General features: G+C 51.3%; 4 protein-coding genes across 6 annotated transcripts in view; 1 reads left to right on the top strand and 3 right to left on the bottom strand.

The window, feature by feature from the left end:
• The first annotated feature begins 99 nt into the window (after positions 1 to 99).
• On the top strand, positions 100 to 1,079 carry TMEM223 (transmembrane protein 223). Its single transcript, XM_044680129.1, has 2 exons — positions 100 to 426; positions 714 to 1,079. Exons 1-2 carry the CDS (start codon positions 129 to 131, stop codon positions 1,004 to 1,006), a joined length of 591 nt encoding a protein of 196 aa, XP_044536064.1. The 5' UTR covers positions 100 to 128; the 3' UTR covers positions 1,007 to 1,079.
• A 1-nt stretch (position 1,080) lies between these two features.
• Positions 1,081 to 4,000, bottom strand: TMEM179B (transmembrane protein 179B). 3 transcript variants are annotated; one of them, XM_044680126.1, is made up of 5 exons: positions 3,905 to 4,000; positions 1,865 to 2,052; positions 1,650 to 1,784; positions 1,432 to 1,510; positions 1,081 to 1,346 (listed from the first exon to the last, which is right to left on the bottom strand). In XM_044680126.1, exons 1-5 carry the CDS (start codon positions 3,998 to 4,000, stop codon positions 1,167 to 1,169), a joined length of 678 nt encoding a protein of 225 aa, XP_044536061.1. In that variant the 3' UTR covers positions 1,081 to 1,166. The 3 variants fall into 3 exon arrangements, with proteins under 3 accessions (XP_044536061.1, XP_044536062.1, XP_044536063.1); XM_044680127.1 differs by having other exon boundaries at positions 1,692 to 1,784; XM_044680128.1 differs by lacking the exon at positions 1,865 to 2,052 and having other exon boundaries at positions 3,864 to 4,000.
• A 100-nt stretch (positions 4,001 to 4,100) lies between these two features.
• Positions 4,101 to 11,950, bottom strand: TAF6L (TATA-box binding protein associated factor 6 like). Its single transcript, XM_044680322.1, has 10 exons — positions 11,746 to 11,950; positions 11,567 to 11,653; positions 10,716 to 10,866; positions 10,531 to 10,581; positions 6,887 to 6,981; positions 6,224 to 6,298; positions 5,889 to 6,109; positions 5,643 to 5,775; positions 5,406 to 5,534; positions 4,101 to 5,308 (listed from the first exon to the last, which is right to left on the bottom strand). Exons 1-10 carry the CDS (start codon positions 11,890 to 11,892, stop codon positions 4,538 to 4,540), a joined length of 1,860 nt encoding a protein of 619 aa, XP_044536257.1. The 5' UTR covers positions 11,893 to 11,950; the 3' UTR covers positions 4,101 to 4,537.
• An 11,459-nt stretch (positions 11,951 to 23,409) lies between these two features.
• POLR2G (RNA polymerase II subunit G) overlaps positions 23,410 to 25,652 on the bottom strand; it is a 110,415-nt gene continuing 108,172 nt past the window's right edge. Inside the window, exons 3-9 of the mRNA XM_044682016.1 lie at positions 25,437 to 25,623; positions 24,701 to 24,860; positions 24,525 to 24,575; positions 24,367 to 24,432; positions 24,186 to 24,257; positions 23,956 to 23,989; positions 23,410 to 23,713 (exon numbers count right to left, since the gene is read on the bottom strand). Of these exons, the coding sequence (XP_044537951.1) occupies positions 23,700 to 23,713; positions 23,956 to 23,989; positions 24,186 to 24,257; positions 24,367 to 24,432; positions 24,525 to 24,575; positions 24,701 to 24,860; positions 25,437 to 25,623 (584 nt within the window). The 3' untranslated portion in view covers positions 23,410 to 23,699. The remainder of the gene's footprint in view (positions 23,714 to 23,955; positions 23,990 to 24,185; positions 24,258 to 24,366; positions 24,433 to 24,524; positions 24,576 to 24,700; positions 24,861 to 25,436; positions 25,624 to 25,652) is intronic.

Genomic DNA, 25,652 nt, shown 5'->3' with positions numbered 1-25,652 from the left:
GGACGCCGTGGATCTGGCTGAGGGGGCCGACGGATCCCCCCGCGTTTGCGCCAAATTTCCCGCTCCCAATCCCTGATTCGTTCACTCCGCCAGGAAGCCGGAAGTCCCGCCTCGGAGGCGGCGCCGGCATGGCGGGGATAGCGCGGCGCTGGAGGCTCCTGTGGCCCCCTGGCGGGGCCGGGGCTCGAGCCGCGCTGCACGAAGCGGCGCCGGCCCGGGATGTCCTGCTCTTCGAGCACGAGCGCGGTCGCTTCTTCGCCTTCCTGGGCCTCTTCTGCGCGGGCCAGGGCATCTTCTGGACGTCGCTGGCCGCTGCCGCTCTGGCCGGGCCTGGAGGCGGCGCTCAGGGTCCCGGGGCCGGGCGGCGCGCCAGCTCTGGCTCCGCGCTTTGGCGCTACGGACTGGCTGCCGGCTGCGCTTCTGTGGGTGAGAGCCGGCGTGTGGGGGGGGAGGAGAGCAGCGCAGCGGGGAGCCCATTGCACACCCTGGGAAACGGGCTTGGAGCCAGGGCGCCTGGCCTGGGGGGAGCTGGGAGCGGGCACCAGGCCGAGGGGCGGGGCGGCACTCTAGGCTCGGGAGCCCTCAGCCTCCTCTGTCTATTGGCTGCGGCCCCGGCAGGGCTCCTCTTCCCCGCCCCCTCTTCTCCCGGGGTCTGGGTCGGCCCCACCGTGCCCGGGGCCAGGCTCACCGCTCCCTCCCCCTGTCCTTCCCAGGCGTGCTGGTGCTGGCAGCCGGCCTGCTCTTCTCCCGGCGCTCCGTGAGATCCGTGTTGCTCCACAAAGGGGGCCAGCAGGTGACCGTCACCACTCACGCCCCCTTCGGCCTGGGCGCCCAGTTCACCGTGCCTCTGCGCCAGGTGTCCTGCCTGGCCCACCGTGGGGAGGTGCCTGCCATGCTCCCACTCAAGGTCCGAGGCCGCCGCTTCTATTTCCTGTTGGACAAAGCCGGCCGCTTCCCCAACACAAGGCTGTTTGACCTCACTGTGGGGGCCTACCGGGGCCTGTGACCCCCCCCCCCCAAAGCGAGCCTGTGACCCCCCAAACGGGCCTAGAGCAGCAAATAAAGAGCCTGAAGCGCAAGTCCCTCTGACTTTTCATTGGCTGGGGAGGCGGAGGGCAGGGCGCTGGCCCTCCAGCCTAGGCACTTGGGTGTCCAGTCTTTGGCCACTACCTCAGGCTCTTCAGGGATGGGTCGGGGGATCGAGCTCCAAAGAGGGCGTCTGTCTCGGAGCTCCACTCAGGGTCCCCTCGCTCCAGGGGCCGGTAAGGGGGCCCTTCCCACTTCCACTGCAGCAGCTGCAGGGCCAGCACAAGGCACCACAGCCCAAGGGTCACCCAGGCGGAGGCCTGTGGGAGAGGACAGAGAGAAGGGTAGGTTTCCTGGGGTTTGCCCCCCTTCCAGCCTCCGGCTCCCCCCGCTGAGCCTCCTTACTTCCGCGTCGTACAGGATGGAGTAGAAGTGCAGGCCGGAGACAGGGGGTTTCCAGGGAAGCTTCTGGGCCTCAGAGCAGCTGTGGGGCCAGAGAGACTTTGTGAGTGGGGCTTCAGCCCCTCAGGCCGGGCCCAGCGCACCCTGCCTGCAACCATTTTACAGATGAGGCTGTGCCCGGGGTCCAGGCTTCCTCCCTGCCCTCCCCCAGCACCCATTACCAGGTCACAATTTTAGAGCTCAAGATGGAGGCACAGAGGGACTTGGTGCCAAATCGCAGGATGCAGGCTGACACGAGCACCAGGAAGATGGCTGCAGCTGACAAGGCCAGGGAGATGCGGAGGCCAAGGGCACTTCTGCAAGGGGAAAAGAGCCCAAATAAGTCCTGACCCCTCCCCCCCATGGGCATGCCCCCTGCCCCAGCCGTTGTGGTCACCTGTGGGCATCTTCAAGGCAGCTACTGTAGGTCCAGTAGAGCAACAGCAGGAGGCAGTAGAGGGCCAGGAGGCCGGAGACCCCAGCTACGAAGAGGCAGAGGGAAGGGGCTGAGGAGCTGGACAAGGCCAGGCTGGAGCCGTTCCAGGTGGTGGTGCCATAGATGGGGCATTGGCCATTGAAGGAGCCCTAGGGAGAGAGGCAGAGTGGCTGCTTGTCCACCTTCGGTAATGGACAGTAGGCAGAGCTGTATCCTGAAGCATCCCTGGTGCCAGGAGAGGCCACAGGGCAGTGTGTGCTGGCCGAGGAAGGCTCTCCTGGATAATCTGAGGGCCAGGCCGAAGGCTGTGGCAGGCAGAAGCACCTGGGGACCAACCCCCTGCAGGCAAACCTTCCCATTTGCAGGAAGGTGGCACTTGAATGCAGAACTTCCTAAACAAAGCCTGATAGTGAGCCCCGGGGAAGCAAAACAGGGGCCCTTTGAGTCAATCATGACACATGAAGAGACATCGAGGCACCCAGTGGATAAAGCACTAGAAGCCTAGAGACCTGGCCTCGGACTCGTCCTAGCAGGGTAACCCTGGGCAAATTCCTTAACCCCCAGTGCCCAGCCCTTCCTGCTCTTTTGCCTTGGCACCGATAACACAGGATTGAGGGTTAAAAATACTACTAATGGAGTGTGGACACAGTGGTGTCCTGTGGCGCTGCCCTCCTTACAGGGAAGCAATGGGCAGGCTGTGATGGGCACGTCCTCTGGGCACTTCGGGTGGTGTGAGGAAGTGTCTGCTTGGCCCAAACAGCGCACATTCATCCTTACTTTTAAAATCTAAGGTTCCACCCGACAGGAGGTGACAGATCTGAACCAGTCCGGCTGCTTTGGGGCAGGCAGGAGTGAGAAAGGGTTGTTTCTCTCAGGCACAAGCCCTTCCTCCAGGAAATCAAGTCAGCTGGAATCGCTCCTTCTCCCCAATCAGGGTCTTTGGGAAGGGACCCTCCTGCCACTCTGGCAGGGCCCACAGATCTGTGGCTCCTCATTCTGCCCGGCACAGAGGCAAACTTTCCTTCCTGGCGTGGAGGTGGGTATCACACCCTGAAAATACTATGGCCACTTGGGCAATGATCCTGGGGCCAAGAATATACCAAAACAACGGTGGGAGCCCAGGGTCTTGGGACCCGGATGTGGGTGGCAAGAAAGAGGAAAGCCCAGAAGCATCCAGGGCGCCTATAAAGGGATCCCCAGGCAGGTAAGAGAAGGCAGAGGCCAGGGGATACACGCTAGCCTTTGCGGTGAGACAGCCCAGGAATCAACAATTTCTTTAAATAAAACACAGAGGACTCTATGGTGGCACTGGGGAGGTCACTTCCGCCCCCCCAAGGCCTCAGTTTCCATTATGGGAAAAGGGCAGTGGTCTGAGGCTCCACTGGCTCTGGAGGTCCAAGCCAGAAAGTTGGGGGAGCTTCTCGGGCACTCTCCCGGGATGGTGACTCCTTTTTCTGCCCGGCCCCTAGGCAGATCTCCTGGGTTAAGCCAAGATCCGGTTCCAATCGGTTCTTTAATTCTCTCCCACAAACAGGGAAGGGAAACCCAGGCAGGGGGAGGGGCCAACTGGTGTGAAGAGGAGGCCCAGGGCCTCCCACCCCGTATTTCTCGGGAGGATAACTGTGACTCCCATAGGGCAGAGAGGGATCCACGTGACCACCCTGGGGCTTCATTAATCCAACCAGCAGGGAAGGGAATAGCCCAAACCTCTATAGAGGGATTAATTTGAGGCCAAGAGAGAATCGCCCTGGGACGTGTAGCCCCACTTTCTGAGCAGGAGGTGGGGGGCCTGAGAGACCATCGAGTCTCAGGCCTGGGGGAGAGAAGAGACCTTAGTGACCACAGCCGCGCCCCCCCGCTGTCTAGAGAAACAGACATGGGGAGTGACTGGAGGCTACCTACTACTTCACTGTCCAGAGGAAAACTGAGGCCGGGGAAAGGGAGTGACCTCGGCGACCACAGCACGCCCACCCCACAGCTGTCCAGAGGCCCCCGCCCCACCTGCGTCCGGAAGACTGCGGCAGCCACCACGGCCCCAGCCAGGAAGGCGGCGGCGAAGAGCACGAGCTCGGCGCGGTGCAGCCCGGGGAGCGCCATGGCCACCCCACCTGACCCAAGCCCCGCCCAGCCCGCGCTTCCGCGCGGCCCAACCGCCGCCCTCCGCACGCAGACGTCATTACGCCGGTCCCCGGCGGCTTCAGGTAAACATTTATTTATAAACGTCCCGCCCCCTCGGGGTCGCTCCGCCACTTCTCTACTCGAGGTCTCGAGGCCTGGGCCACCTCTCCGCCCACAGTACTGGAGGCCCGAAGGGCCGGCGGCACTAGCAGTCTCGGTAGATGCCCCGAGCTTAAGGATGGGTGTCAGGCCTGGCGCTCCTCCATCGCAGATTCGAACCAAAAGGATGGACTGCGGAACGTGGCGCGGCCGGCTCGCCTAGCTGGGGTAGGTGGCAGAGAAGTCAGAAAGGAGCCGGAGCGAGAGGCGAGGCCTCTAAGGGCGCTGCTCCACCCAGCCCCCCCCCTTACTGTGGGAGGCTAGCCCTAGGGGGCGTGGCCTGGGTAGGCGCGCGCTCTCCGCCGCAGATAGAGCGAATAGTCGGAAGCACCGAGCTCGCAGCATGGCCCCGCCCCTTTACAGCGGGAGGTAGAGTGAGTAGTCCGAGAGAAGCCAGCGCCGGGCGGGTCTTGCTGTGCGGCCAATCATGGGCAGCTTCTGGGCATAGCGGGAGGCCGGACTGGGACCCTGCGGTGGCGGGAAGGCCGTTTGGAAGAGTCGGCCGCGGCACCGCCGGCCCGCCTGCCGCCCGGCGATAATAAAGCGGAAGTGCGGGGCGCCCCGAGGGGCGAAGCGGCTTTTCTGGAAGACATCACGGGTCCCAGTGCACAGGCCCTGCTGCCGGGGCGCCCCCCGGGGCCGGTGCACCCGAGGAAGGGGCCGGCTCTCGGGGGCAGCCGCCGGGGCAGAGGCCGGGCCGGAGCCGCCCGGGTTCGCCCCGCGGGGGCTTTCCTCGTCCCGGGGGCTGACGGTAGCGCTGGCTGTCAGCTGGGGCATCTTCCGCACAGCGTCAGCCACGGCCGCGGGCTCCTTCTTGGCTCCAGGGGGCCGGGCGGCCGTCGGGGCCGGCTGCCCGGTGCCGAAGCGGGTGGCCAGGCTGTCTCCAAAGAAGGCGTAGAGCTCCCGATAGGTGTCCCCAAGGGAGACGGGAGGGGTCGGGCTTCCCAGTCCCGGGGTCCCCAGAGCCAGAGGCGCCCCCGGCCCAAAGCCCGGCTCCCCCGCCCCCCCAGGAGGCGACTCGTGCAGGAGGAGGCCGGTCCAGGGTAGGTCCTCGGGGCGCCGAGAGCCCCGGCCCCGGCCAGGTTCCGCTGCCTGCGCCTTCATCTTGAGGAGTCGCTCCACAGCCACCTGCAGGGACAGGTAGGAATGGGGAGTCGTCCCCTGGTCTGCTGCTACGAGGGGGAGGGGGTAGCCCTGCTCCCACCCCAGGAAACCCCAGACTCACCAGGATGGCCCCGTACACCTTGTGGCCATCCGCCTTCACCTGGGCATTGGACACGGAGTAATCGTCCAGCACCGCCTGCAGATTGGCCCAGTAGGTGGACAGGTGGGGGTACAGCACCCGCTCTACAGCCTGTGGGAGGGAGCCTTGAAGGGAGGGCCCTTCTTGTCCCCCAACCCCCTGCAGATACAAGCCCCGAAGGGCTCTGCTCTCTGCCCACTGCAGGCCCCAGGACCTCACCTTCCAGCCCAGGGCGTGCAGCCCCACCACAGCCCCGTAGTGGGAGCACAGTGGCCTCACGGGGTCTGCCAGCACCTTCTGCAGCGACAGCAGGATCTGTTGGGACAGGCCATTCACCAGGTCCCCGTGGGTCCTGTGGGAGTCCAGACAGGAAGGAAATTGGAATTGGTGGAAAGTGGGGTGGGGAGAAGTCGCAGGAAGCAGCAGTGAGGGGAGCCTCTCCCCCTCCCCACCAGAGCCCACTACCAAAAGATGTGGCTGAGCAGGAGGGCTGCGCCATCCCTCAGCGTCCAGTGGTCATTCAGGGGGTTGATGGAGGCAGCCAGCGGCTCGAGAACACAGTAGAGAACACTGCCCACCAGAGAGCGCACGTAAGGCCCCAGGCACAGGTGCGGATTCCGCAGGAGGCTCCGGGCCACCTGCAGCAGTCTGTGCAGTTGCTCAAGGTCGTGGCTCACAGACTTCACCTGGGAGGAGAGGAGGCCAAGAGCCCAGGGCTGAGCCTTTGTCTGAATTCTCCACCCCATTCTGCAGTGAGAATTGTTGTCATCCTGCCCCCCTCCCCTTACTCCACCACTCACCCCACTGACGACATACACAAAGTAGGGCAGCAGGGCTGCGATCTTGGAGTTTGTCTGCAGATCCTGGAGGGCCACCTGAGAGAACAAGACAAGAGTGATTATGAGCCTCTCCACTCGTGGAGCCCAAAGGCACAGCATGTGAAGAGCCCCTGAAGGCCTGCCAGCCCTGAGAAGGGGAAGAAGGTGTCTACTGCCCCATAAGACCAAGAAGCTGAGGCCTCAGGGGAACAAAGGCACCCATTAGATCCGGTTAGCACAGCTCAGGCCCAGGGAGCAAGAGTAGGCAGAAAGCTGGACCTGTGGACAGTGACTCAAACCCTCCCTTCCTTTCCTCCAGCTTCGGTAATAACACTGACGATCCCTTCTAAGGACCAATGGCCCCAAAGTTGCACCCATGCTCCTCAGTGTTACATGGACAATAAAAGGACCCTTGGAGATTCAGAGTAGACCACATAAAGTAGCCGAGAGGGAAGGAGGCCTGAAGGCTTGCAGACTGGGGCGAGGCCTGACTTTGGACAGAAGGCTGCAGGATGGAGGGAGAACTATCCAGCCTGGTTGTGTCAGGGCTCAAGAGAACACAGGCCAAGGGCAGTTGCTATTGAGGCCCATGTAACAGGAGACAAGGAGGAACTTAAAGGAAACAGGAATCTAAGAAACCCTGACCTTCATGAGCTGTGGATCATCCCCCAGCACAGCCCGGGTCACTTGCTGGTAGTACTTGAGGAGGTCATCGGTCAGTGAGGAGACAGCACTGGGCACTAGGAGAGCATCAAGAGAAATGATAACAGCAAATAAGTCCTCTTTTTAAACATCACCAAAGCCAGGAACCTCCTCCCAACCATCTCCCACTCCCTCCACCAGAAGAAAACCCTTCCCTTCTAACCAGTATGTTTAGTCAAACAAAACAGTCATGCATTGGTCATATCGGAAAAGCCCTGGCTCATTGTGAGCCTTGGGTCTTTCATCCCCCATCAAGTGAGGAGAAGCAGGCTTGGTCACCAATCTTCTAAAGTCAAGAGTGATTCTGAGGGAAGAGGAAGTGGATGTGTTTCAAGCTCTGTTGGGACAAAGGACTGCCAAGAAGGCAGAGCTGCTCAGCCCTGACTTTGTTTCCTGTTTTTCTGCCAGTGAGATGGACCTTTGCAGTGGGAATGGGAGAACCCAGATGGCTCCCACACAGCTGATGGTAAGTAAAGAAGATGGGAATCAAGAACCTTCAGGAATTCAAGTTACTGACTTATTGTTATTTCTGGGATATCTGAGAAACTGAGTGGACCCTTAAGAGGTAAGTGGATATTACCAGGAGCCAGCCCAGCCCCATCAAGAATTGAACCTCATTTTCTATTTGGACTGGGCCTCTAACCTGGCAGAAAAAAGTAATGGTGTTGGATGAGTTATTGAGAAGTTAGCAAAGCACCATGTTTATCCATTAAATTGTAAGCTCCTGGAGGGTAAGGGTTGTCTTCTGCAACTCTTTGTGTCAGCACAGGGCCTGATTTAATAAATATTGATTAAGAAGACAAAGATGTGGGCTGGATGATTACCAAATGAATTCCAGGGGCTATCAGTAGTGGTTTGATCCCAACATGGCAGGGGGTCTAGAGTGGAATGCCCCGAGAATCTATATTTGGCCTATGCCTGGTTAAGAAGAGTTAACAGGGGCAGCTAGATGGCTCAGTGGATGGAGAGCCAGTTCTAGAGATGGGAAGTCCTAGGTTTACATGTGGCTTCAGACACTTCCCAGCTGTGTGACCCTGGGCAAGTCACAACCTCCATTGCCTAGCCCTTACCACAGTTCTGCCTTGGAACCAATACAAAGTATTGATTCTAAGATGAAAGGTAAGAGTTTTTTAAAAAAGCGAGCTTGACAAGGCCACTTGTGAGAAAGATGATATTCAAATAATTTTTAACTTAGCAGGGATGTATGTAAAAACTTATACTTATGTTCAAAAACTTAACTGCCTGAGCAGTTGCATGGGGGAGGCAGCAATAGTCCTTCTAAAGAAGCTCTGGTGGAGGGAGAGGGGTTGGGGGACACTAGCTCCATCGAATTATTTAGGGGTGAAGGTGAAGCTAAGAAATCAAAGGAGATTATTCTTGGGCTGCATGAAGAGGGGCAGAGCTGACTGCTCCCTGGACCCTCCCAGTCAGATAATACCCGATTCCACAGGGTCAGGACATTAAAAGTCTGGAGCTTCCAGAGGAGAGCAGCAATGATCTCCTCTGGAAGGCCTGGAGTCCATGTCCTCAAGCCATAAGGAAGACAGGACAAAACAAATGTCATTAACGATTGGCAAGGCTGGGTGGGGATTAGACTTGCTCTGCTTGGGCTTGGAGGGCAGAACCAAGGAGGGAAATTGTAAAAAGCCAAAGCCAATTCAATGCAGGAACAGTGAGCTGGCAATTCAAGCTGTGTCCAAATGCTGCAGGGGGCTCCCCTGCACTGGTAGCTTCTCCATCATGGGATAAAATGGCCTCAAAGATCCTTCCCAAATGCACTGGAGTGACTGTGAGGCAGCTTGTTCTGAGTGAACTACCCCTAGGGAATTGTGGCAAAGCAGGGGCAGGACTAGATGCCAAAGCTCCATAACCCAAGGCAAGCTCTGTCTCCCTTGGGTCACAGGGGTAGCTACTCTAAGAATCACCACATGGATTGATGTTTCCAAAGTAGTTCTGGACACTCTCCAAGTCAGTCTGTAATACCAGAAGGTAACCTACTATATAAAAAAGGAGCATGCCATGCTCAGTGGTGGAGGGGGGACCCACCCCTCACCTGCTTCCACTCATCTTCTGCAGAGGAGATGTATGCAAACACTGGGGTTCTGGGCAGGGAGCAAAGATGGCTGTTGGCCAATAGCTAGGGACTCTAGGGATGAATTTGGGCAAGGCTGAGGCTTTGGATGAAAAAGAACTATGTTACACGAGGAAAAAATGAAATGTCAACTCTGGCTTCTCCTAACTATAGCTTGTCGTCGTCTTCTTTTTTCAATCAGGAATGCCAGGAAGTCTTCTATTTCATTAAATGAACATTTCCCCCCCCGAAAGAATATACTCAAGAGCTTGGTTCCAGGTTTAGAACCTGAAACAGTAGAGATGGGTGGAAGGACTTGTTAGTTTGCACCTGTACTCCTTGGTGTAGCCTCCTGCAAGCTGTGCGCCCCTCTCACCCCAGTGAACCAGACCCTCTCTGCCTATCTTTCAAGTTGTTCTCTGCATGAAGGTTGCTCCACTCCATCTCCTTGTTGGTTCTTTCACTCCAGTATTCATTTTGAGGCATTATTTTCAGGTTGGTTAGAAAGGATTCTCATGGTAGTCTGAGCTTTCCCTGCTTCTCCTCTGCCATCTTGTCTCTCTTTTTTCTAAACTCTTACTGCCATCTTAGAATCAATATTGATTCTAAGGCAAAAGAGCAGTAAGGACTAGGCAATATGGGTAAAATGGCTTGCCTGGGGTCACCCAGCTAGGAAGTGTCTGAGGCCACATTTGAACTCAGAACTTCCTGTCTTTATGCCTGGTTTTGCATCCACTGAGCCAGCCAGCTGCCCCACAACCATAGCTTTTCAATGAAGCAGATCTCTCTTCTTTCTGGAAAGGTGGGAATTACAGGTCCCCAATGTGGCCTATGGGGCCAACGTGTTTTTCACTGTCAGCCAGGTCTGCTCTGCTACATGGGAAGGTTCTTCCACGCTTATAAAGACTGAAGTTCAAACTCAGGGTAAACACGAATGAATAGAGCTACAGGATGAAACTGCCACCATTCAGATATGCCAGTAGATGGTGGAGGGACGCTGTGAATCCAGTCATCATCAGGAATCACACAGGGAGTCTGATGAGGCAAGGCCCGAGAGTGGGTTCCGTTACATCTTGATGGTTAAGAAGGGGTGAGAAACGTGTGGTGGAAGTTTGGGGGGAAGGAACAGGAAGCCACCTGAACCTCACTCTCATGTGCACTGGTCAAAAGAAGGAAGCAAACGCACATGCATACACACATACCAAACTCTTTTTGAGGGGGCAAAGGCTCAGGAAGTAATAGCACATAAATGTGATGGAATAGTACACAATTCCAGGGGACTAATGAGGACACATACCACCTCGCCTCCTATTAGGGAGGTGAAGGACTTGGGGCAAAATGAAAGGTTTTTTTTGCACCTGGCCGAGGCAGAAAAAGAACTCTACGCCGGTAGAATGGGTTTTGTGTTTCTTGTGTTCTCAGTCAGGGTGGAAGAGTAAGAAGCTGATTTTGGCTGATGACAACAAAACAATATTTTAAAATGTTAAAAAGAACAAAAAGTGCTCTTATCACTTACCTGATCCTTGAGGCTCCACGTTTCCTTTACCATCCAAATAAGAAACATGAACTAGAGAAAGATCAGAGAAGGTGGGTCACTCAGACAGCATCCACTCACTGCTTCTCCCCGAACTGTGTTCCTGACCCACCATTCCTCCAGTTCATTGCCTCCCTCTAGTCAGTCCAGCCCCCTGGGGCTCCCACCTCTCACAGCTGTCTCAGGGCACCCCTTGGGAATGTTGGTGGCCAGCGCCAGTTCCACCAAGTTCACCTCTCGGTCCTCAGGGAAGTAGAGATCACCCTCCCTTGCTGGGCGCAGGGGCAGGGTCTCCTGGGAGCCATAGCCACACACTGCCTAAGAGCAGGAGGGCAAGGTTAGACATTCTGGAAATCTTAAAAGCATCGTACAGAAGGATGAGTTATCGGCACCCCTAGATTCTGAGAGGGGAACAGTTCCTGCACAGAGGGAACACGTATAGGAAGACCCACCAAGGCCACAGTCCCAGGAAAGAGCTCCTTGTGGGAGTAGAAGCCCAGAGCTCTGAGGCAATCTTTGGGTTCTTAAATGGCATGTCATGGGGCTTTCAGAAACGAGCTGGGGATGGTAGCAAGAACTAGACTTCCCTTCTGGACACACCATCTGCATTTAGGATGATTTCTTTCTCTTTCGCTCTTTATTCAGACTTCTGTCTAAAAGCTTCCTCTGCCACCTTAGGTATTTATTGAGCACCTAACACGTGTGCAAAGCTAATGTCTAATGTTCACAGTCATCGGTCCACCTTTAAAGTCTTCCCTCTACAATTTCTACCCATCATTCAAGGCCCACTTCAAGTCCTCTCTTTCTGTGAAGCTTTCTCTGATCACACCATAACTCGGAGTCCACACTTATAATTTTATAAATTATAAAAGTAATAATTCTTGTTTTTAGATCACTTTAAGGTTCACAAAGCATTTTTTCCACACAACTCCCTAAAAGAGAGTCCCTTTGATAGATGAGGGATACCATGAGGTGGTAGCCCCCTGCCCAGAGAAAGCAAGGTGCTTCTCTGCCTCACCTCCACATTGCTCCAGCGCAGGGCCCGGTTGAAGTCCTCTACTGTCAACTTCCGACGTTTGGTATGTTTCATGAACTGGGAGCTATTCTGAGGTTGGTCAGAAGAAAGGCTGTGTCTGAAAGGGGCCACTGTAAAGGAAGTGGGGGAGCCAGGGGAGCCCTCCTCTCCAAAGGTGGTACCTGGGTAGCTTCCCTGAGCCGGTAGCAGACATCCTCAGCCAGAAGTGCAGCCACTTCATCACTCAGCTCCAGCCCAGCACTTTCAGCCATGAGCCGGACTGACTCCCTGGGGATCTCCACAAAGCGCCGCTCCTCTCGTTCTGACATGGCCCCAGGATGCTGTCACAGAGGGAGGGAGGGTCTCCCTTGTCCTCTGGAAGGCTGTTCTGCCTACAGTCTGGAATAACAGATCACTTGGGCTGGGAGGAGCCCTGGGCAGGAACATACAACGTGGAATCTTGGAGCTGGGAGGGTCTTTGGAGATCTTTATTTTGGAGGTCAGGAAAATAAGGCCCAAAGAGATGACAAAGGCATATGAGGACAGAAGAGTAAAGCCAGATTTAGAAGGTGAGTGTAACTGCTGATCCAATGCCTTTTCTCAGAAGAATTATTAGTGCCTATTATTAGTTTGCAAAGCACCCCCACCATCTCATTTGACTCCTACAACAATCCTACGATAGAACGAAAATGTATCAAGTCCTGCTACATGCTAGGTTTCACTACTATTTACTAAGAAACTCTTCTGTGCTAAGCATTTTACAAAAATAATCTCACTGGAGCCTTGCTACAGCTGTTATTATCCCTGAATGACAGCTGAGGAAGCTGAGATCAACAGTGATTTGCCCAGAGTCCCACAAAGAGTAAGTATCTGAGGTTGGATTTGAATTTAGGTCTTCCTGACTCCTAGGATAGTAAGCCACCCAGATGTCTACACATTCTTCTTCCCATCAGATGAAAACTGGATATGGGGTCATTAGGCCTAGGTTCAAAGCACACCAGCTGTGAAAATCTGGGCAATGGCTTAATTTTGCCCGGTCTCAATTTCATCACCTATAAAAATTAGGGAGTTTGAAAAGAGCCCTCATTAAGGGGACCTTTGCATCACACGTCTGCTCAGACTTCTTCCATATCTTGATTAGTTTTGCTGATTTTTCCTCTTCTTGTCTTTAAATTTTTATTTGCTATATGAAACAACTCCCTGGGAGAGGGAAGAGAGAAAGATACTGGGAGAAACTATGGTGACATAAAAAAGAGAGCAATACAAAGTAAATAAAATAAAACTGGGAAGTCTCACTCACCTCTGAACCCTTCTCAGCTCTAAATTCTGTGCCTGTGGGTACTTCTTTCTCTAACCCGTTTTCAACTACATTCTCTGCTGCTTTGAGGCAAATAAGCCTTCAACAAGACCATTGGAGGCCAGGAATCTTCCTGTTCAGACTTTCTATAAAAAGGGGAGACCAGGAGAAGAAAGGGAAAGATGACTGCTCTAGGGTCCACCAATACTTAAACTCCCTTCTCATTTCTACCCTCCCTGGGTATAACCATGGCCAATTCAATTCATGACCTACTAATTACATATCTCTGGGACACAAAAATGTGGTAGTCCTGCTGAGGACCCAAAGACAGAACGGAAATCATCACAGCCTCCACCAAGCTTGTATGTCACTTGTATGTCAGGACTTTTCCAGAGAAGTGTGGGTACCAATTCTGCCTCTGATACTTGTTTACTTGTCTCCATGTGAGTAAGTCAGTCAATCCATCAATATGGCAAATATTGGACCTTTCTGAGCTTTAGATGTCTCCTCTCTAAACCAGGGATCATAATAATTCTTCCAAGTCAGGATGGAATGAATAGAGCAGTGGTTCCCAAACTTTTTTGGCCTACTGCCCCCTTTCCAGAAAAAAATATTACTTAGCGCCCCCTGGAAATTATGAAACTATTTATTGAACTCAGAATAGAATGTAATACAAAAAAAGTGTGGCCATCACTGAATCGCTACAGCACCCACCAGGGGGCGGTGGTGCCCTCTTTGGGAATCATTGGACTAGAGGGATGTAGAGCAGTAGAGTCAAACATCTGCAGAGAAGGACCCTTGGTTTTAAAATGTAATGCTGCTGTCTTTATATAAATATTTCCCAAAATACATTTTAATCTGGTTCAGGAGCTCTTCCCCAGGGGGCTTGTTAGATACCTCCCATGTACGACATTTGGCAAACCTTAACATGCCCATAGAAATGTCAGCTACCTTTAGGATGCATTCTTTGAGCCAAGAATCATGGGCCCAGGGGACTGAGAAAGCCAGCCACAGAGTTTGGAAGACTTGGGTTCAAGGCCCATCTCTGACAAATATAGGCTTTATGACTGTATACAGGGGGATCACTAAGACTAAAAACTCTTTTAGTCTTTAGAGGGGATAGAGTTTCCTTATCATAGGAGGGCCCTATATCAATGGACTCAGGTCCAGACCCTGACTCAACCCCTATTCCCCACTATATATTGTGAATACTCTGAAAAGCCAAGCAATGGGAGTGGATGGTCAGAAAGCTGGCCTTGGGGCCAGGCAAACCTAGATTCAAAGGCTGTCTGAGAAAGCTGCAACTTCATCTGAGAAGGCTACAGTTGGGGCCCCCACTTCCTTCACTCTATCTCTTTGTAACTCTACAATCTGGTTTCTGCCCTCATCACTCCACCAAAATCTTTTAGTTGCCAATCCAAGACCTGTTCTTAGACCATATCCTTCTTGACCTCACTGTGACTGTTGACACTGGCAATCACATTCTTCTCCTGGAAACTCTCTTCTTTCTAGGCTTTTGGGACCCGACTCTTTCCAAGTTCTCCTCCCACTTCTCCGACTGCTCTTTCTCTGACTCCTTTGCTGGATCCTCCTCCAGGTAATGCCCCTTGAACTTCAGGTGTTCTTCAGGGTCCTGCCCTAGACCCTCTTCTCTTCTCCCACAATATTGTCACTTGGTAATCTCATTGACCCTCTCTATGAGGATGATTATCCAGCCCTAACTCCTTGGCTGATATATAGACATCTTAAACTTAATATGTCCAAAAAGGAACTCATTATCTTTCCCTCTAAAGAGCTCCCATGCTCCTACCTTCTCTATCCTTTACCCCAGCTCGCCAGCTCAGTCTTGGTGTTATCCTGGATTCCTCAGGCTCTCTCATGTGCCCTATCTGAGCTGTTGCTAAGGCCTGTCAATTTCACTTTTAAAGCATCTCTTGTCAATTTCCACTCTGGCATCTGTCAATTTTGCCTGCAGCATCTCTGACACTCCCCCCATCCCCTCACACCTGGACTATTGTAATAGCTGCTGTCCAAGTAGTCAAACACCAAATCTCTCTCCCCATTCCTATCCATTCTCCATTCAGCCACGAAAGAGATTTTCCTAAAGCTCAGATCTTTTTACTCTGTTCCAGTGGCTCCCTATCATCTCTAGGATTAAACACAAAATGCTGTTTGGCATTCAAAGCCCTTCACAGTCTGCCCCTTCCAAACTTCCCAATCTTCTGACAATTTGCTGCCCCCATATTCTTCCATCCAGTGACCCTGGCCTCCTTGCTGTTCCTCAAACACAACCATCTCTCAGCTCTGGGCATTTTCTCTTAACTGTCCCCCATGCCTGGAGCACTTTCTCCTCCACTCTATGTACTGACTTCTTGGACTTCCTTTAAGTCTCATCTAAAACCCCACTTTCTCCAGGAATCCTTTGCCAACCTCTCTTAATTCTGGTGCCTTCTTTCTGCTTATTATTTTCCATTATCCTATAGAGGTTGTTTTGTGTATATTGTTAATTCCCCCTATCTGACTATGAACTCCTTGAGGGGAAGAACTGGCATTTGCCTCCTTTTGTATCCCCAGCACGGTAATTGGCAGACAGCAAGCACTTAATAAATGTCAACTGCCTGACTGAGTCTGCTCCAGAGGAGGTGCAGATCTGCACTGGAGGAGGACTAGCTCTCCCACATTAGAGAAAAGCTTCCCATGAAAAGCAGCAGCACAGACATGTCCCTGAGGGAACTTCTCCCTGGATCCCACCATGGGCTCCTGGGCAGGTTCTGCCCCTCCCCCCCCACCCAGTCTGAAGCTCCGCCCAAGAAAACTCCCTGAGGTTAAGTTGAGAAAGGGGCTTCTCTAGCTAAGGTCCTCGGGAGATCCCTAGAGAATTCTTCCAAGGCTTCTCAAGAAGAGTCCCAGCTATGGCTTGCTGTGCTTTTCTCTGCTCCAAGCCTGGGTCTGAGCTGAGAGGCTGGATTACACCTCCCACCCCCTCCATCCATCTTTGACCTCTTCTCCATCCTCTAGCACTCCTAGGCTGCCCTTGCTATCTATTAGGACAGGGGGACTGTTCTCAGGAAGACTTCAGACTAGCTGGGCCTAAGACAGTGGAAGGCCTGGATTGGAATCCATTCATTATTCCTAGCAGTGGACGCTGGGCCACAGCTCCTTAGAGCCTCCTTCAATCATCCCCTCAACAGCGCTGCTAGGGAAAGGGGCAGCTAGTATGATCCCTATTTCACAGATGGGGAGACTAAGGCAGGCAAGGCACAGATGAAGTAACTTATCAGGGTCACCCAACTGGTCAAGGTCTGAGGCTGGATTTGAACTCTGGTCTTCCTGACTCGAGGGCTCAGTGGATAGAGCATAGAGCTTGGAATCAGGAGGGCTTGAGTTCAAATATGGCTTCAGACACTTCCTAGCTGTGTGATCCTGAGTAAATTACTTCATTCAGTTTGCCTCGGTTTCCTCATCTGTAAAATAAGCTGGAAAAGGAAATGGCAAACCTCTAACAGAAAACCCCTTAGGGTCGAATATGGATGAAAAAGCATGAACAACGACAAAAACACTGCAAGCCCCGCGTCCTGGGCCGCCCCTAAGCTAGTCTTTCCCAACTCTAGGCCTCAGTTTCCCCATCTATAAAATGGGCGGCGTGAAAACGAAGACCTTTAAGGCCCCGCCCAACTCCCAGGCGGAGCCTATGAGAGGCGCCGGCGCCCAAACCATAACCTCTGACCCCACACCGTCCAGTGTCAGGAGGCGGGCCAGCCGAGGTCAGGGGTCTCACGGCCTGCGGGTTCCAGCGGAGGTTAGGAGAAGCGATGAAATCCCCGGCTCGAAGAGGTTCGGGGGCCCCATATCGAGCACGGCCCGCGACAAGACTTACCTGGGGGTGGCGGCGGTTGTAGTGGCGGCTCCAGCGGCGGCTCTGGCTAGCTGGGCCAGTCTCAATTCCCTCGCACTGGGGCAGGCCCCGCCTTTCTCCGCTCCCGGCCAATCCCCGGGTGGCGCCTTGAAGCCCCGCCCCTACTCGTACATCACGTGGGGAGAGTGGCTACGGGAAGAGCCATGTTGCCGAGAGGGTCACGTGATGTAGGTGCCTTTCGGTCCCGCCCCCTGGCGTGTTTTTTTTTTTTTTTTTTTTTTTTTTTTTTTTTTTTGCCGTTACCAGCGCGTGGAGCTTTCTACCAAGTTCTCCGGAATGACCAGATCCTTCAGGCACGTTTCCTTGGATCCGCGCCATCATCCACCTCCAATCTCAATTAAATCTGCATTTATAGATACTTTGAAGATGCTCTTTCTATCACTTGGCTTTGCACCCCTTTCCCCGCCCCGGAGCTCACCATTCTCATTCAATTCAATTGAATTCAATTAAAAACTATTTATTGTGCGCCTACTGTATGTCCGGCAAAAGCCAACCCCTGCCCTCCAGGAGCTTCCACATGGAAACATACACAGAGAACGCGCTGAAGACAGAGAAAATAAATGGGAAAGAATTAACAGAGGGAAACTGGCATGAAGAAGGATTGGGAAAGGCTTCCTGGACTCAAAGGGAGCCAGGAAGTCAGTGGTCAGCGCAGAGGTGGGGAGGGAAAGAGGCCTGACACGTGGGGACACCAAAGAGAATGCCAGGAGCAGAGGAGGGAGAGTCGTTTGTGAGACATTAAGAGGACCTGTCAAGGAGTGGAATGGCTACTGGAAAGGCAGAAGTGGGCTAGGGAGTGAAGGGCTTTCAATTATGGAAGCACTAGGGAGCCATTGGTGATTATTGAATAGGGGGTGACATCAGACCCTGCTTTGTGAAAATCGCTTTAGTGGCCAGATGGAGGTTAGACAGGCATGGGAGAGATGAATCGTGTGTGTGTCAAGTGAAAGATGAAATGACAGTTGACAAGGGTTGGAGCTTCTGAGCATATTAGTTTATTGAGCCAATTGCCCAATAAATCAGGACCAGACCCCTTCCTCAGTTTAGGGCTAGACTGAAATAAAGGAGGAGGCAGATTTTTGTATATTAAAACCAAATAAGGTCAATTAATTGAAAGGAAACAATATGACGTTACATAACCTTATTTCTAATTAGAGGAAAGATTGGGCACCTTCCAAATTGGAAGGGTACAGGTACAATTCTCTGAATTCAGAAAAAGAGATATCCCACTGTGCCTCCCAAATGTCTGTATACAATCAAAGGAACATGAAACAATAACTGATTGACCAATACGGAGGCAGTTTTCAGATATGGGCTACTTGAGATGTACAACTTTAACAAAGTGCCTTTCATCAGTCTTTGAGTCTGACCAGGTTTCTGGTCAGCATATTTCAGGCCCTTAATTAAAAAAGGTTTCTAAGCAGCAGATAAAGCTGTTTATCAGCCACACACAGCTAGACTACAATGCAATAATGAGGTTTACTCTCAATTGCCACAAGTAAATAAAATTTTCTCACAGAACAGAAATTGGATTAAATTGAATTGAATAGAAAAGGAACTAAGGTAGCTCCAGAATCTAGTCACAAGATGGAGTTAGTATGGTTTACTCAGTTCCCACTCCAATCTCCTTAATTCCCTCAGCAGGCAGAACCCCAGAGCAGCTTTTGCAGTAATCCAGGTATGAAGTGATGTTGAAGGCCTGTATTAGGATAGAGACAATGTCAGAGGAAAGATGGGGACGCCCTCAACAGGTAGTTGAGAGGTGCTTCAGAAGTGAAATCTGCAAGATGAAATTGACAAGTCTTGGTACCATATTGGATTATGGGAGTCAGAAACAGGAGCCCAGGATTGTGTTGCTCTCTATAGTATTGGAGGAATTAGGAGGGGAAGATGGTTTAGAAGGAAACACAAATAGTTTGATTTTGGACATGTTGCGTTTAAGATGTCTCCTGGATGTCCAGATTAGACTGGAATCCAAAATCTCATTTAACTTTCTTTTTGTCCTTACTTTCTGTCTTAGAGTCATTACTGTATTTTGGTTCCAAGGCAGAAGAGTGGTGAGGGCTAGGCCAGGGGGGTTAAGTTTTGCCCAGGACCATATGGCTAAGAAGTTTATGAACACAGATTTGAAACCAGGACCCCCATCTCTAGGTCTGGTTCTCAAGCCACTAAGCCACCTACCTGCCCCCTCACTTCCCACGCTTAACATTTAAAATTTGAAATTTTACCTCCATGAATTGATGTGGATTGAAATGAGCAGATCCAGAACATTGTACCCAAACTGAAACATTATAGGATGTTCATATGTTATCGCCTTTGCTACTAATATCAATGCAATGACCCAGAATAATCCCCAGGGACTTATGAGAAAGAATGCTATCCACATTGAGAGAAAGAACTGTTGGGACAGAAAGGCAAAAGGAAAACATTTGATTTATCACTTGTTTATATGGATATAGGATGTGGGGTTTTGGTTTTTAAAAGATTATTTTAAAAACTAAATAATATGACAATAAGAAAAAAATTTATGTTGAGTTGCCTACCTAACTTCATATAATAGTTTAGACAATTGGTATTCTTCATTGACTTTTTTTCTGCATAGCTAATTAGCCTGAATTCTTTTTTTTTTTTTTAAACCCTTACCTTTTGTCTTGGAGTCAATACTGTGTATTGGCTCCAAGGCAGAAGAGTGGTAAGGGTAGGCAATGGAGGTCAAGTGACTTGCCCAGGGTCACACAGCTGGAAAGTGCCTGAGGCTAAATTTGAACCTAGGACCTCCCTTCTCTAGGCCTGGTTCTCCACCCACTGAGCTGCCCAGCTGCCCCCCACCCCCCACCCCCTGGAATTCCTTGGAGTGATTTTGAATCTTATTTCTGTGAGGCTCCAGAGCTTGATACAATCAGCACAATGTTACCTACAAACAAGACCATATGGATAGAGACGTCCAACACAAGACCTACTGGCAGTATGGAACCTAAATTAGGTTAAAATGTAATAGGGAATTATTTAACAAAATAAATAAAAATACAATAGAGTACAGGTTAAAAAAAATAAAATTTGAAATTTTGCATCAGTTTTCATTAATGAAATTAAACTTATGTAAGAAGGGCAGGGAAGACTTGCCAGTGAAGGCAATTACCCCCCAACACATAACTTGCAGTTTTCCTCTGCTATAATTCTTAGAATGGATATTAATTTCATATTTGCCTCAAGATAGAAGTTTGGTAGCATATTTTTTGTCGTTCTGTAACAGCATAGGTAGGAGCTACTTATATGTTTATCAACCCAACAATTTTTTTCTTTGGCAGTTCATTATCATTTGTTCAATTTTCCTCTTTGAGATTATATTGTTTCAGAGCTTTCTTTTGGCTAGTTCTAGTAGTTCATATTTTTGTAGATACTTCTCATCCTCCCTAGAAGCTTCTGTCTCCCTGCTGTAAAACTGTATATATTTTAGCTTCTGAAAATTCTCTTTGGTAGCCTTTGATATAATTTTTATTTTATTTTTTAAAAATATTTTTCCATGGTTACATGATTTGTGCTCTCTTCCTCCCCCCTCCCAGAGCTGATAAGCAGTTCCACTGGGTTATACATATATTATCTCTTTGGTAGCCTTTGAAAGAGTATTTACAGTGGAGTGGTTGGGCATAAATCCAGCAAGGGCTTGAGGAGTGTTGAGGACTTTTTAAAAAAATGTCTGGTCAGGAATGGAAGAAGAGATATCAGGCAATACCTTGAGGGAACGGCTCCAAAGATGTAGTCATGGCTGTAAATAGCAGGAAAGGAGCCAGTAGATGAGAGATTGAAAATGAGGAAAGAATGATTGGAGAGATCAGGGCCTGGAAATGATGGAAAGAGATGGCCGTAGGACCAATTCACCCTCAGACGCTATCATGAAGGAGAGAGTGAGGGAAGACATAGAGGGCCTTTTTAGGTGTGGAATAAGGAAAAAGTTCTTAAAAAGCAAATGGTTGGGGCAGCTGGGTAGCTCAGTGGATGGAGAGCCAGGCCTAGAGATGGGAGGTCCTGGGTTCAAATCTGGCCTCAGACACTTCCCAGCTGTGTGATCCTGGGCAAGTCACTTGACCCCCATGGCCCACCCTGACCACTCTTCCACCTAGGAGCCAAAACACAGAAGTTAAGGGTTTAAAATTTAAAAAAAAAAAAAAATTAAAAAAAAAAACAAAAAACAAATGGTTCCTATTTTCTTAGTGAATCAGGAGGCAAGGTCCCTTGTTGAGAGGAAGAGATTTTCAGTCATTTCTTACAGTCCTAAGACGTTCCATTCCGTCCACTTCAGGACAACCCCCAGCTGTCTAAGAGGTGGTTGCTTCTTTTCTTCCCCTTTTAGTCCTCCCTATGGAATTAGGACATTGTTTTTCTTTGTCCCTACTCTCTCCCCGGTATCACCTCGCCTTAAGGCTTCTCTGTCCTCCATTTTCAGACGAGTCTGATGTTTTATACCACTTTTACCAGGGAGCAGTTCATCTGATGCCCACTATTTGCATCTTCTTCTTGTTCACCCCAGTATATGGCAAGATTCTCCCCCTTTCTCCTTTAAGTGATTTCTCCCTTTTATCCTCCCTTCTCTTTCCCCTATTAGAACAAAACCATAGCAGGCCCAGGGATTTTTTTTTTTAAAGGAATTCCCTCAGTAGCCTCGAAAGACATTAAAATTACACTAGGAGGCCAATAGTGTTCAAGAGATCTAAGAGGAAGAGGTCCCATGTATACAAACAGTAGCTGTTTTTGTGGTGGCAAAGAGTTGGAAACTGAAGTGTAGCCCAGCAATCAGGTATGGCTGAACAATGGATGACACACAAATGTGATAGTTGTGCCGTAAGAAATGAAGAAGACAACGGTTAAAGAAAAACTTGGTTAGAGTGGATGTCCTCGTACAATGCAATGGACAGGACCAGGACATCTTGCCCCATAACAACACAGCGAAGGCAGTTTTAAAGAACTTAATGTCTTGGCCAGTGAGCCCAGGAGAAATGAGGAGACTGTGTCATCAAGGGAAAGCCAGTAGATGGAGCAGGACCTAGAGGGGGAGAGGTCCCGAATTTACATCTGGCCTCAGACACTTCCAAGTTGGGTGACCCTGGGCAAGTCACTGAACACCCATTGCCTAGACCTGACCGCTCTTCTGTCTTAGAACTGATACTGACAGAAAGTAAGAGTTGGAAGGAAAAAAAAAAAGCTAATAGATGGAAAGAATGGGAGAGGTAAATACTTAAGATAAAGGGAAGTTTGTTGCCTACAGAATAGGGAATGGGCTGGGTCCAGTTAGGATGAAACTTTGAGGTGGAAGAGTTTAGGAGGCCAGGAATGAGGATTTAGGTGGAGGGGGATGTGGACTGGGATTTGGAAGAGGATGGAGTTCAGTCCCCAGGATGAGAAGGTATGGCCAGGTGTGAGAATGTTCATCATTGGATAGAGGGCACCATTCCTGTTTCCTTAAAGGAGAGGCACAGCAGGAGAGGGAAGGCCTGACATCGAAGGTCATTCTTCTTTGCATTGGAGGGTCTCCATATCCCAGTTGGGAGACTGATTGGGCAGGACAAGACAAGACAAATGGAAGTGCTTGCTTTGGAGCAGATGGAAGCCTAGTCGCTTTCTTAGAACACACTGTACCCAGCAGGAGATAAAAGGCCCAGAACACGTGTCCCCAAGGTTTATCACCTGAGAAGGCTGGAGATAAAGTGCACAAAGGATAAGCTTTAACAAAGGCAGAGCATCAAGGGGTGGACCTTAAGCTCCCTCGTCCTGTAGCTCCGCCTCTTACTGTAGTCATATCCTACCTTGTGACTCATCTTTAACTAGTAGTCCACTGAAGCCCCCAAATCATCTTCAGATCTGTCTATGCCTCCCCCAACTTATAGCTGTATTTGTATTTTTGTAGCCAAGTGCAAGACTTTGCACTTATCACTACTGAACTTGGATTAGATTTAATCCAGTGGTCAAGCATAGCAAGGTATTACTGGATCCTGACTCTGTCATCTGCAATTTAACCATCTCTCCTACTTCTTTATCATCTGCAGATTTGGTCTATTTATGCCATGATCCAAGGCCAACTAGATATACCTGAAGAACTCTACTGGAAACTTCCCACCATGTGGAGATTGAACCATAACAACTGCAACCTTGAATCCTGCTATCCAACCAGTTCTGAATCTCTCTGATTGTACCTTATCATCATTTCATTCCTCTTTCTCCACCTCCTCCACTAGCACAGCACAGGGTACAAAAGCTTCACCAAAATCTAGGTAAACCCTATTCAGTCCCCTTCATCGTCTGACTTATTTGTCCAGCCCAAGGAAATAAGGCCCGGAAGGCACCATGTCAGTTCACCAAGTGACCCACTTTGGGTTGGGAAGAACCTTGAGTTCATCTAGTCCAACTTGATCATTTTACAGATGGCTCAAAGGTGAAATGACTTGTCCAACATCGCACAGCTGGTTTCTGTCTCCAGTCCACTGTGCTTTGGTGAAGGCATATGGCCTTCTTAGTTTGTGATTTGGTGGAAAGCAAGGCTGTATTTCAGCAATCCCTAATCACTTGAGGTCACAGCCCCAGAGAGAACTTCCTATGGGAGAGGAGAGGGGGACAGCATGAAAGAACAACAGCTAAAAGAACTGTTTGATAAAATTTATTATGTGCCCACTACCATCCAGGGTGAAAGGCACTGGATTGTGTCAAGAGCCAAAAGCCTGTATTATTAAAAGAGATTAGTAGCAGTTTGAGAAGGATCATCTCACTCTCAGGAGGCAGAAAAGGCCAGATGTCTCCCAGAGACAAAAAACCTTCTTTTCTCCATCTTCCAAACAGCAGCAGCAGGACCCAGCTGGGGAGACTCTGAGAGCTGGCCTGCTGTGTCTCGCTAAAGGTTAAAATGAAACAAGGATGAGGAAGGCCATCTCCATTCAGCTTACAAGACCTGTTACAAGGGACACAGAGAAAAGAGAAATGAGAAACCTCTCCATAACAGCAGTGAAGTGCCAAAATCAAGGGAGTCAACCTTCTGAATGACATGACAGAAACCCTGCTGTGCCCAAGTAAAGGGGATTGCTATTATTTAGTGGGTAGTGAGCCCCCTGCTACCACCGTTGCTGGCAGAGCAGCCTCATGCCTGCCCCCAACCCAACAGCATAAGAAAAAGGGACCCAGACAAGGCCTTACCCAGGTAATCATCCATCAGGGAGCCAATAGCGAACTACAGAAGAGAAGAGGACATAAGATGAGTGCCCTCCCCTACCCTCCGGGAGAACTCCAGCCACCTTGCTCATAACAGCCCACCCTCTCCATCCTCCTCCAACAGAACTAGGTCAAGCCACTGACGGGTCACTCAGGATAGCCAGACTCTCCCAATGAGCACGCTGAGATGGTGCCTAGCCAGGAAGCCCACTCACAATGTCATTCTTATCCACCCGGGTGCCCACAATCTTTAGTCGGATTTCATCGTCTTGCTGAATCACAATGTCCTGGGGAGAGAGAAGGACAGGCAATGTGTGTTTGTTTCAGCTCAGCGCCCCCAGGAATCCAGACCCCTCCTGATAGCCCAGCTGGGCTTTTCCTCCTCCTCCTCCTCACCTCATCCACTGTTTTGTAACATGGAGGATTAGAGTTGGGATCAAATTCCATCTCAGAAGGGATGGACTGAAAAGGAAAGGAGGACACGTAGATGTTTGTCAACCAGCATCAGTGAACAGAGGCCTTCTGCTCACCCCCCCCAAGGCTCCCAGACTCACATGGCGGGAGATGAAGCAAGACATAGGTCCAATCTCGGTGAAGAGTCCCACCTAGGCCAAGGAAGGGCAAAAATGAGGAGTCCTAAGGGTTCGCCCTAGCCCTGACTCTCCCCACAATCCTCCCAACACTGCCGTCCCCTCTGGGCCCACCCCACCAGCTCTTGTGGAGGGCTCACCTTGTTGACCTGAGTGACGACAGCATCCACAACCTCCCCCTTGAAGGGCCGGAAGACGATGGCTTTATACTTGACGGGGTACAGCACAAACCCTCGGCCAGGCTGGATCACCCCTGCCCCGATGTTGTCAATGGTGGTGACGGCAATTACAAAGCCATACCTGAAAAGATGGTTAGAATGAGGAGGCGCACAGCCGGCCAGGCAGGAGGCCAAGAGAACAGCCTCCTTTGGCAGATGAGAATGAAGTGCCAGCAGCAGCAGCAGCAATGGCTAACGGGCTTGGTAAGCCAGGCCCCCCCTTAGAGAGCCCACCTCCCAGCCCTGCAGCAGCTCCATCAACAAGTCTCCACCTGAGACTTCCTTTGTGGTCTTTCCTCGGGCAAGGCCTCGGGCTGGGGGGAGGGGAGGGAGGGCAGAGGGCCCCCAAATAGGAAAACCTGTGGTTCCTGGCCACAAGGAGCTCCAGATCAATATGGGCAGAAAGCTGACAAATTCTCACCTTCTTACGCTACTCTCAATTCCTCCTGGAACCTGAGTTCAAATCCCACCCTTAATTATTTACTGCTTTCTAGGAGACAGCTAGGAAACACGGTGGGTAAAGCCAGGGCCTGGAGTCAAGAAGACCGGAGTTCAAATCCTCCTCCGCGAGTCCCTCCCTCCCAGTGCCACCTCCCCACCCCCTTCCCGCATTTCGACAGAGGCTTGGGCCCCGCGGAGCCGCTGGGCCCAGACTCACTTGCCCGTGCACGTGCCCTCCACCTCGGTGAACAGCTTCTGTTTAACCGTGTTGAGCAGGTTGGGCCCGAAGTAGCGCGGGTGCAGCAGGATCTCATGCTCCAGGGAGATCTGCGGGGACCAGCCGGTGGGACCGGGCTCCGGGCCCGCTCCCCGGTCCCCGGTCCCGCCCGGCCACCCAACGCCACCTCCCCCCCCCCCCCCCCCGGAGTCCCCC

Source organism: Gracilinanus agilis, chromosome 6 (genome assembly GCF_016433145.1).
Source record: "Gracilinanus agilis isolate LMUSP501 chromosome 6, AgileGrace, whole genome shotgun sequence".
Lineage (NCBI taxonomy): Eukaryota > Metazoa > Chordata > Mammalia > Didelphimorphia > Didelphidae > Gracilinanus > Gracilinanus agilis.
This window is presented reverse-complemented; position numbering and strand designations above follow the sequence as displayed.